The following is a 13,157-nucleotide window of genomic DNA, read 5'->3' on the forward strand; positions in this document are numbered from 1 at the left end:
CAACTAAAGTCCCATTGAGTCTCTAAGAGAATTGAATTTTGTTTTTTCTTTTTTTTGTACCAGGGATTGAACCCAGGAGCACTTAACCCCTGAGCCCCGTCCCCAGCCCTTTTTCTATTTTATTTAGAGACAGGGTCTCACTGAGTTGCTCAGGGCCTCAATTTGGCGGAGGCTGGCCTCCACCTTGCGATCCTCCTGCCTCAGCCTCCCAAGCTACTGGGATGACAGGCGTGTGTCCCCACACCTGGCTGGCTAAGAATTGAATATTTTGTCCCTGAATCTGATATAAATATATCTTGAGTCATCCAGGATGCAGTGAGGAATACTGATACACAGGTGCCAATCAACCCTAGTCTGATCTAGTTGGTCTGGGGAGTGTGGTCTCCATCTTGGAAGGTTCAAAATGTCAGATTCTACACTCACCATCCTAGAACCTTTGCCATCAACGATGGTACCTACGAGGCATGTGTGGCTTCTAGAATCTGCACTGATTAAAGCTCAGTAGCATTTAAAGTGCAGTTTGGGGCTGGGGATGTGGCTCAAGTGGTAGCACGCTCGCCTAGCATGCGTAAGGCACTGGGTTCGATCCTCAGCACAGACATGGGGCTTGGTCATTGCTACAGACGGTGCTATTGGGTAGAACTGCTCCAGGTAATTATTTTAGAGCAAAGAATCATCTTGGTCCAAAAATGTCAGTGTGTACACTGAGCACTCAGGGGTGGGTGTCACTTTGCCATGGCTTAACGAGACAAGTCTAGGTACTCATGCCAAATGAGACTGGCATATCTGGGCCAAATCCCAAAGAGGAATAACTCTCCCTGTGACGGTTTTGCAAGTTCTACTTTAAAAAAAAATAAAAAAGTAGGTGGGTGAATTATTCATTGCAAAGCAAACATGTAGTCTTTTCCTATAAAATATGGTCCATTTGTTTCACCAGTTGGAGATACACTGTGGTAGCAAAAATTAAATGAAATGGGCCAGGCACGGCGGCACACACCTGTCATCCCAGTGGCTTGGGAGGCTGAGGCAGGAGGATCGAAAGTTGGAGGCCAGCCTCAGCCACTTAGGCCCTAAGCAACTCAGCGAGACCCTGTCTCTAAATAAAAAAATAAAAAAGGTTGGAGATGGGGCTCAGGGATTGGGCACCCCTGGGTTCAATCCCTGGTACCCCCCCCCCAAAAAAAAAAAAGACAAAATTATGGTGTGTACATATATGAATGTACCACAGCGAATTCCACCTTTATAGCTATAATTTTTTTTTAAATTAAAATGAAAAAAACTAAAACAAAGAGAAGGAAGACCAGCAGAGTAGAGGAAGGGGGAAAGGGGGAGGGATGAGGGGAAAGAAAAATTCTATTCCATTCACGTGTCACTCAAAAGCATTGAAAAACTGCACTTCTACAAAACAGCCAACAGAGGGCGCGCCTGCCCCTGCCAGTCCAAAGCACAAAAAAACTGTCTTATTCTGTTCTTTGTCCAACTGGGAATTGAACTCAAGGTCATTCTACCGCCTCTGATTTATTTTTTCATTCCGACCCAGGGTCTTGCTAAATTTCCAAGGCTGGACTTCAATTTACAATCCTCCTGCCTCAGCCTCCCTGTAGCTGGGATTACAGGTGTGCGCCACCCACCCACCTGAAATGACTTTCTTTAAAAAGCAGAAAGAGCGGGGGTCTGGGAATGTAGCTTAGTGGCAGAGCGCTTGCCTGGGGTGCATGAGGCTCTGAGCGCAGCCCCCAGTACTACCAAAGGGAAAAAAGAAGGGGCTGTCATCCCAGCGGCTTGGGAGGCTGAGGCCGGAGGATCACAAGTTGGAGGCCAGCCTCAGCCACGCCACTTAGTGAGGCCCTAAGCAACTCAGCGAGACCCTGTCTCTACATAAATAATGAAAAGTGATGGGGGACGGAATCAAACAGACCTGAGTTCAAATCCTGATTTCCCATTTGCTACGCTGTGTGTCTTGGGTAGCGCACTTAACCTCTCTGGGCCTCCATTGTCCTCCTGCATACAGTGGAGGCTATTAACCCTGCTTTCCGGAGGGGACAGTGGGGATGAAATGAGGTGGTACAGAGCAGGGGCTTGGCCGACTGTGTGGACCATTTCAGTCCCATGTGGTGACAGGAGGACCAGAGACTGTTGGGAACAGGTGTAGCTACCAGCAAGCAGAGGCATGATGGCCAGCTGCAGGGAGAAGACGCTCTGCCTCCACTGGCTGGGGTCAAACTCCTCTTCCGAGTGCTGCTTCTTTCCCTTCTTCAGGCTTCTCCTCTTCATCTCGTGATCTTTCTCTTGGGATGTGAAATCAAAGGGAGGAGAACACGGTTAGGAGGCGGCTCTATTGCGCCCCCGCGAGGCCACGCAAGAAGCGAACAGCCTAGCTCCAGGCGCAGGGGGGTGCAGGGCCACCCAATCCCGGCCTGGGGAGAGGCTGATGCAGCAAATCAGTGGCACATCTCTGCAAGACAGTGTGCCTCCATACCATCCATACCAGCCTAGTGGCACATTGTTCCTGGGTGTATCGTATTCTCAACTGCATCTGTTAATCTTGTGGTGAGGGTGTTAGGATCCTGTGCTCACATCTTGGGGGAAAGGGTACAGGGGATTGAACCAGGGGTGCTTAAACCCTGAGCCCTGTCCCCAGCCCTTTTTATATTTTATTTAGAGACAGGGTCTCATTGAGTTGCTTAGGACCTTGCCAAATTGCTGAGGCTGGCCTCCACCTTGTGATCCTCCTGCCTCAGTCTCCTGAGCCGCTGGGATGACAGGAAAGTACCACCCCATTTGGCTCATGCAGAGCACTTGTCTGGCACATGTGAAGCACTGGGTTCGATCCTCAGTACCACATAAAAATAAATAAATAAAATAAAAAACTAAAAACTAAAAAAAAAAATACAACTAAAAAAATTATTGAAAGATTATCTTAAAAAAAATGTGCTGGCAGGATTCTTGTGCCATAATTAAAAAGCATTTATTGAATTATCTGTAGTGTTCATGAATCTAGTTAGACAAAAATAAGTAAGATATTGTCTCTGCCCATGAGGAGTTTAAAATTTAGGTGGGAATCAACTCATAAAAAGTCAGAAATGCACCAGGCTTGCGGTGGTGCACGCCTGCAATCCCAGGGGCTTGGGAGGCTGAGGCAGGAGAATCCTGAGTTCAAAACCAGCCTCAGCAAAAGCAAGGCCCTAAGCAACTCAGGGAGACCCCCGTCTCTAAATAAAATACAAAATAGGGCTGGGGATGGGGCTCAGTGGCTCAGTGCCCCTGAATTCAATCCCCAGTACCCCAAAACAAAGGTCAGAAATGCAATATCGTAGCAGGGAATGGTGGGGTGCATCTGTGATACCAGCCATTCTGGAGGCTGAGGCAGGAGGATCACAAATTCGAGGCCAACCTCAGCAATTTAGTGAGACCCTGTCTCAAAATAAAAATAAAAAGGTCTGATGTGCAGCTCAGTGTAGGACACTCTTGGGTTCAATTCCCAGTATCGAAGGAGGAGGAGGGGAGAGGGAGAGAAGAAAAGAAAAAAGAAAAGAAAAGAAGAAACATCATATCATATATGTATATGTGTAAGATTCCAGACAATCAATACCAGGAAGAACGAGGGAACTCAGACTTGGAAATCCAGTTTTCACCATACTGTAGTTCTTTCACTCTGTTCTCCTCTTCACTAGTTTTCTGTTTCTTTTATGCATATCAATTTTAGGCAGAAAAAAATATAGCATTTAATTACACAGCTGTCATATAGAAATGACTCAATTTCTTTTTAATTCGTTTTGTTTGCTGCAGTGCTGGGGATCTTGCAGGTCCTTGTGCAGGCCAGGCAAGCACTCAACCCCTGAGCCCCGTCCCCAGCCCTTCTTCTGTTTAATTTAGAGACAGGGTCTCACTGAGTTGCTTAGGGCCTTGCTGAGGCTGGCCTCCACCTTGCGATCCTCGTGCCTCAGCCTCCAGAGCCATTGGTCTTACAGTCCAATGGCTTGAGCTACCTTGCCTGGCTAATCCACTCTCTTTAATGCTTCCCCCCAAGGTGCCACTTACCAAACCCACCACAGCACCTATTAAACAGAATTGTAATTCCTTATTTGCTGGCTTCCAGTAGACACTAGAGACTTTCATGTGCCCATATGTGCAGCATCAAAGATCAGGAACACAAAAGTATTGGTGGGGTGGGATGGAGAGAGATGGAGGGGACAATGAGGGCAAGTGAACAGAAGATGACATGGTGGCTGGATGGAGGATAGGTGGGTGGATGGATGGATGGATGAGTAGATAGAGATGAATGGATGGATAGATGGAAGGATGGATAAATGGATGGACAGATACATGGATAGGTATGGATTGATGGATGGATACGTGAATGGGTGGATGGATGGAAGGAAGGATGCATGGATGGATGGATAGACGAATGGATACATAGATGGATATATAGACAGATGGATGGATGGATAAATAGATGGATGGATTGATGGATGGATGTATTCATAGATGGATGGACAGATAAAGGGATGGACAGAGATAGAGGGATAATAGAATATTGATGGATGAATGGATGGATAGATAGATGGATAAATGGATGGACAGATACATGGATAGGTATGGATTGATGGATGGATACGTGATGGATGGATGGATGGATGGATGGAAGGATGGATAGATAAATGGATGGATGTATTCATAGATGAATGGATAGATAAAGGGATGGACAGAGATAGAGAGATGGATAATAGAATATTGATGGATGAATGGATGGATGGGTGGATGGATAGATACACGGATAGACAGAGAGATGTATGGATAGACAGATGGATTGATCGAAGGATCAATAGAAAATAAATGATCGATGGATGGATAAAAAATAAATGGATGGACGGATAGATGGATAGTAGATGGATGAATGGATGGATGGATGGATAGATGGACAGATGGAAGGATGGATAGATAAATGGAGATGGATAGATGAATGAATGGGTAGAGAGATGAATGGGTTGATGGATGAATGGATGGATGGATAGATGAATGATTAGATGATGGATGGATGGACTTATTTGTAGATGGATGGATCGAAATTGGATGGATACAAGGATCAAGATTAATGAATGAATACATAGATAGATGAAGGGAGGGATGGATGAATGGATGGACAGATGGAAGGATGAATAAATGGATAAACAGATGTATTGAGGGTTGGATGGATGGATAGATTAATGGACAAATGGATGGGTAAAATGATAGATGGATAGATGGATGGATGGATAGATAAATAGTCAGATGGATTGATGAATGGATGCATAAAATGATGGATAGATAGATGGTTAGATGGAAGGTTGGATAGATAGATGGATGAATAGAGAGATGAATGGATGGATAGATAGACAGACTGAAGGATGCATGGATAGATAGATCCATAGATGGATGGATAAATGGATTGATGGATGGATGGACATATGGACGGATGGGGAGATGGATGAATGGATGGATAGATACATAAATAGATCAATGGATATATAAATACATAAATGAGTTGAAGGATAAATGGATACATGGATGCATGAATAGACAGATGGACTGATGGATGGATAATTCGATGGATAGACAGATGGGTTGACAGAGGATGGATGGATGGATGGACAGGTAGATGGTTGAATGGATGGATAGAAGGATGGAGGGATGGAGGAATAGATAGGTAGAAGGATAGATTGATGGATAGATGGATAAATAGATGGGTATAATGATAGATGGATAGTTGGATGGATGGAAGGATACATAGAGGAATGGATGGATAGATGGATACAGGGATGGATGGATGGATGGAATGATGGGTAGATGGATAACTGGTTAGATAGATGGATAGACAGATGAACAGATGGAAGGATACACAGATGGATTGATAAATGCATGGAAACATGGATGGATAAATGGATATACAGATGGATTGACGAATGGATAGATGGATGAATTCATAGATAGAAGAATAGATTGATGGATGGGTGTATGGATAGATAGGTAGATGGTTGGAGGGATGGATGGATTGATGGATAGATAGAAGAATGGACTGGTGGATGGATAGGTGCATAGATGGTAGAATGGATGGATGGATAGATGGTTGCATGGATGGATGGAAAGACGGATGGATGAATGGATATACAGACAGATTAATAGATAGATACATGGATAGAGATGGATAAATAGATGGATGGATTGATGGATATATAGATGGATGGATGGATGGATAGAAGGATAGATGGACAAGTTGTTGGATAGATGGATAGATGGATAGAAAAATGGATTGATGGGTAGATAGATGGAATGATGGATGATAGAAGGATGATTCAATAGATGAAAAGATGGATGAATCAAGGATAGACAAATGGATTCATAGAAGGATGGATGGTTAGATGGATGAATGGATAGATGAATGATGGAGAGAGAGATATATTGATGGGTGGATAGATAGAAGGATCGATAGACAAATGGATTGATAGATAGAGATAAAGATGGATGGATAAATAGATGGGTGAATTGATGGATGGATGGAAGGATGGAATGAAGGATGGCTGGATGGGTATATGGTTATAATGGATGGATAGATACACGGGTGTATGGATGACTGGAGAGACAGACAGATCTATTCATACAAGGATGGATGAATAGGTGGATGAATGGATAGATGGATGAATGGATGAATAGAGAGATGGATGGATAGGCAGATGGATTGATGGGTGGATGGATAGAAGGATCGATAGACAAATAGATGGATGGATAGATAGATAGAGAGATAGATATGAAGATGGGTGATTGGTGAAAGTATAGATGGATTGATAGACTGATGAATGGATGGAATGATGGATGGCTAGATGGAAAGATGGTTAGATGGATGGATAGATAGATGGATATATGGATAAATACAGGGACAGACAGGTGGATTTATAGATAGATGGATATATAGACAGATGGATGGATTGATAAATGGATGGATAGAGAGAGATGGATAGATAGATGGATCAATATATGGATGAATAGATATATAGAGGAATGGATTGGTGGATAGATGGATGAATAGATTGATGAATGGATAGATAGATAGATAGATAGATAGATAGATAGATAGATAGATGGATATATTGATGGATAGATAGATGGATGGATTGATGGATATATAGATGGAAAGACAGATATATAGATAGATGGATGGATGGATAGACAGACGGATGGATTGATGGATGGATGGATAAAATAGTGGTTGGATAGATGAATTGATAGATGTGTCGATTGACAAATGGAGGGATAAATAGATGGATGGATGGAAGGATGGATAGATGGATCATTAGATGAATAGATGGGTAGATAGATTAATGGATTGATAGATGAACAGATTAATGAATGGATAGATGGATAGATGAATGGATAGAAGGATAGATGGATTTATAGGTGGATGGATTATAGAGAGATAGACAGAGGGATTGATAGATAGATTGATAGAATGATGGTTGGATAGATAGAAGAATGGATTTATGAATAAATAGATGGATGGATTGATGGATATATAGATGAAATGATAGATATATAGGTGGATGGACTGATGGATAGATGGATGGCATGATGGATGGATGGATGAACAGATAGATGGATTGATTGATGAATGGAGGGATTTATGGGATCATAAATGGATGGATAGATGAATAGATGGATGGATAGATGGATCATTAGATGGATGGATGGATGGATGGATAGATAGACGAATGGATTCACAGATGGATGGATAGATGGGTGGATTGATGGCTGGATGGATAGATAGATGAATAAATTCATGGATGGAGGGTTAGATAGATTTATAAGTAGATGGATATATAGATAGATTGGTAGAGAGATGGATAGATAGACAGATGGATTAATAGATGGACCAACAATGGATGGATACATACATAGACGAATGGATTGATGTATAAATGGATGGATTGATGGATGGATAGATAGACAAATGGATTAATGGATGGATGGATAGATGGATGAATGGAGGGATAGACAGATGTATTTATAGATGGATGGATGAAGAGATAGATGGATGGAAAGATGGATAGATGTATAGACAGATGGATTGATAGATGGATGGTTGAAGAGATAGATGGATAGAAAGATGGATGGATGGATAGACAGATAGATTGATAGATGGATTGATGAATGGATAGATAGATGGATAGATACATAGACAAAGAGATTGATGGAAGGATAGCTAGATGGATGGATGAAATGATAGATAGATGGTTGGATGAATGGATAGATGGATGGATAAATGGATTGAGGATTGAATGGAGGGATAGACTGATGGATTCAGAGATGGTAGATAAATAGAAGGATGGATGGAAGGATGGATGGATGGATTGGTGGATGCATGGATGGATAGACAAATGGGTGGATGGATGGATAATAGACATTTGGATGGATAGGTACATGGATGATTCATAGATGGATGGATAGATGGGTGGATGGAGGAATGGACAGCTGGTTGCATGAGTGGATGGATGGATGCATAGAGATGGATTGATAGATGGGTAGATGGATAGATACATGGATGGATAGAGAGATTGATGGATGGATAAATGGATGGATTGATGGATGGATAGAAAGATGTATGAATGAATAGAAGGATGGATGGATGGATGGATAGATGATACATGGATAGATGGATGATTTGATAGGTGGATGATGGAATGATGGATGGATAGATAATTGGTTTGTTGGATATACACATAGATGGATGGATGGAAGGACAGACAGATGGGTTAATAGACGGAGGGATGGATAGACAAATGGATAGATGGATGGATGGATAGACAGATGGATTGAAGGACGGATGAATTGGTAGACTGATTGATACAGTGATAGAAGAATGGATTGATGGATAAATGGATAGATGGATGGGTAGGTTGATAGATGGAAGAATGGATTGATGGATAGATGGATGGATCGATAGGTAGATGACTGGATTGATGGATGATAGATGGATAGAATGATGGATGGTTGGCTAGATGAATAGCAATTTAGATGGATGAATAGATAGATGGGTGGATACAGACAATTTATAGATGGATGGATAGATAGATACATGGATGGATAGAGAGATGGATGGAATGACGGATGGATAGAAATATGGATGAATGAATACATAGATAGATTAATGGATGGAAGGATGGAAGGATGGATGGATACATAGATAGATGGACTGATGGAAGGAGTGAGGGATGTGTAAATGGATGGATGCATTGATAGACTAATGGATTAGTGGAAGGATGGAAGGACGTATGGATGATTGATGAATGGATGCAGAGATAGAAGAATGGATTGATAGGTGGAAGGAGTAGTGGACGGATGGATGAATGGATAGATAGAGGGATGGATAAATAGATGGATACATGGACAGATGGATAGATGAATGGATAGATAGTTACATGGATAGATGGAATGATGGATGGATGGATTAATGGAAGGATGGATGGAATAAAGGATAGTTGGACAATTGGTTAGATGGATGGATAGATGGATGAATGGAAGGATAGACAGATGGATGGAAAAAAAGAATGGATATACAGATGGATTGAAGGATGAATAGATGGATGCATGCAGAGATAGAAGAATGGATTGATGGATACATGGAGTAATAGATGGATGGATGGATAGATGGATGGATAGGTATATGGTTGCATGTATTAGATAGATATATGAATGGATGGACTGGAAGATGGATGGATAGATGAATGTAGACAGATGGGTGGATGGATAGATTGTAGGATGAATGAATGGATAAATAGATAGATAGATGGATAAATAGATACATGGATAGACGGATGGATGGAGAGATAGACGGATGGATTTGTAGTTGGACAAATGGGTAGATTGATGGATTGAAAATGGATGGACAGAAGGATCAAGATTGATAGATGAATGCATAGATGGATGAAAGGGGGATGGATAGATGGATGGAAGGATGATAAATGGATAAATAGACAGATGTATTAATGGTTGGATGGATGGATAGACTAATAGATAGATGGATGGATGGACAGAAAGATGGATGGATGGGTAGATAAATGATTGGATGGATGGACAAATGATACATGAATGAATAAATAGACAAACGGATTGATAGATGGATGAATCCATAGACAGACAAATAGATTGATGGATAGATAAATTAATGAATGGACAGATGGATGGATGGATAGATGAGCAGATGAATTATGGATAGATGTATGGATGGATGGATGAATAGATAGTTGGATAGATGAAATGAAGGATGGATGATGGATGGTAGGATGGATGGATAGAATGTTGCATGAATAGATGGATAGATAGATGGATGGATAGATCTACTGACAGATTGATGGATGGAGGGATAGATAGATGGATGGATAGAGATATAGATGGGTGAATAAATAAATGAATGGATTTATAGATAGAAGGATAGATGGATAGGTGGATAGATAAATGGATAGATAGATAAATGGATTGATGGATAGATGAATAAATGATGGATAGATAGATGGAGGGATAGATGGATGGATGGATAGATAGACAGATGGATTGAAGGATGTATGAATATATGGATCTCTGGATGGATGGAAATAGAAAAAAGGATTGATGGATAGATGGATAGATGGATGGATTGATAGATGGAATGATGGATGGATGGATAGGAAGATACATGGATTATTAATGAATGGATGGATAGTTGTATGGATGGATGGAGAGATGGATGGATGGATACATAGACAAATAGATCAATGGATAGATAAATACATGGATGGATAGATGGATGCATGGATAGACAGACAAAAGGCTTGATGAATGAATGGATGGAATGATGGATAGATGGATGGGGAGATGGATAGAAGGATAGGTAGATGGATGGATTATTAATGGATGGATAGATAGATGGATGGATGGATGGACAGATGGTTGTATGGATGGATGGAGAGATAGATGGATGGATGGATATACAAATAGATTGATGAATGGATAGATAGATACATGAATGGATGGATGGATAGAGTGATGGATAGATGGATAAATACATGGATAGATGGGTAGATGGATGGATAGATGGATACATGGTTAGAAAGATGAATTGATTAATGGATGGATAGAATAAAGGATGGATATATGGATAAATAGATGGATAGATGGAAGAATGGACAAATGGGTTGATAGAAGATGGATAGATGGAGAAATGGATGGATAGAATACATAGATGAGTGGCTAGATGGATGCTGAAATAGAAGAATGATTGATAGATGAAAGGTTGGATAGATGGATGTATAAGTAGATGGTTAGTTGGATGGATGGATAAATAGATGGATAGATAGGTAGATGTATGGATTGATGGAAGGATGGATAAATAGATAGGTAGAATGATGGATGGATGAATAAATAGATGGTTGGATGAATAGATAGATAGATAGAAGGATGGATTGATGAATGGATGAATAAAATGATGGATAAATGGATGATAGATGGATAGAGAAATGAATGGATAGAGAGATGGATGGATGAATAGATAGATTAAAGGATGCGTGAATAGATGGATCGATGGAGATAGACGAATGGATTGATGGATGGATGGAATGATGGATGGGGAGATGGATGGATGGATAGGTAGATGCATGGATTATTAATATTAATGGGTGGATGGAGAGATAGATGGAAGGATGGATACATAGACAAATGGATTGATGGATGGATGGATGGATGGATAGAAACTTATATGGATGGATGGAGAGATGATGGAGAGATGGATGGATACATAGACAAATAGATTGATAGATAGATTAATGGATGGGTGGATAGATAAATATATAGATGGATTTATACATGAATAGATAGATAGATGGATGGATAAATAGAGGGATGGATTAATGGATGTATAGATGGATAGAAAGATGAATGGATTGATGGATAGATATATGAATGGTTGGATGGATGGATGACAGATAGATGGATCAATGGATGAATTAGGGGTATACATATGGGATCATAGATGGATGGATGGAGAGATGGATGGATTGATGGTTGATTGGATAGATGGATTGTTAGATGGGTGGATGGGATAGATAGATGAATGGATTGAACGATAGATGGATAGATGGAGGATGGATGGTTGGATGAATGGATGGATATATAGATGATAGATCAATGGATGAATCAAGGGATAGACAAATGGATTCATACATGGATGGAAAAGTAGATATATAGATGGTTAGATGAATGGATTAATGGATACATGGTTGGATTGATGGATAGATGAATAGATGGATCATTAAATGGAAGGATGGATAGATAGACAAATAGATTGATAGATGGATGAATTGATGGATGGAAATATGGATTAACAGATGGATGAATGGATAGACAGGTTAATGGATTAATGAATAGATGAATGAATTTATGGATGGATTAATGGATGGATAGTTAGATGAATGGATTGATGGATAGACAGAGATATATGATGGATAAATAGATGGGTGGATTAATGGATGTGTAGATGGAAGATAGATGGATAGATTGATGAATGGATGGATAGATAGTCAAATAGATGGCTGTATGGGTAGATGGATAGATAGATGGATCGATGAATGAATGGAGGGATAGACAGATGGATTCATAGAAGGATAAATGGGTGGATGGATAGATTTATGGATAGATGGACTTATGGGTTGATAAATGCATGTATGAATGAATAGATACATTGATGAATGAATAGATAGATGATGGATAAATGCATGTATTGATGGATTGGTGAATAGAATGATGAATGGATGAATAATTGGATGGATGGATAGACGAATGGATTGATGGATAGATGAATGGATGGAATGATGGATAGATGAATAATTGGTTGGTTGGATGGATGGATGGATAAATGAATGAATAGATAAGTGGTTGGATGGATGGATAGATGAATGGATTGATAGATGGGTGGATGAAATGATGGATGGATATTGTTTGGATAGATGAATAGATGGATGGATGGAAGCATAGACAGATGGGTTGATAGATGGATGGATAGATAGATAAATAGATGTATAGATAGAGAAATCAATGGATAGATAAATAGTCAGATGATTGATGAATGGTTGGCTGGCTGGATGGGTAGTAGATGG

General features: G+C 40.6%; 1 protein-coding gene across 1 annotated transcript in view; it reads right to left on the reverse strand.

Moving 5' to 3' along the window:
- Cfap92 (cilia and flagella associated protein 92 (putative)) overlaps nt 1-13,157 on the reverse strand; it is a 39,657-nt gene that overhangs the window by 16,393 nt on the left and 10,107 nt on the right. The window contains exon 7 of the mRNA XM_071605969.1: nt 2,157-2,288. Within this exon, the coding sequence (XP_071462070.1) occupies nt 2,157-2,288 (132 nt within the window). The remainder of the gene's footprint in view (nt 1-2,156; nt 2,289-13,157) is intronic.

The sequence above is a fragment of the Marmota flaviventris genome, chromosome 20 (genome assembly GCF_047511675.1).
Source record: "Marmota flaviventris isolate mMarFla1 chromosome 20, mMarFla1.hap1, whole genome shotgun sequence".
NCBI lineage: Eukaryota > Metazoa > Chordata > Mammalia > Rodentia > Sciuridae > Marmota > Marmota flaviventris.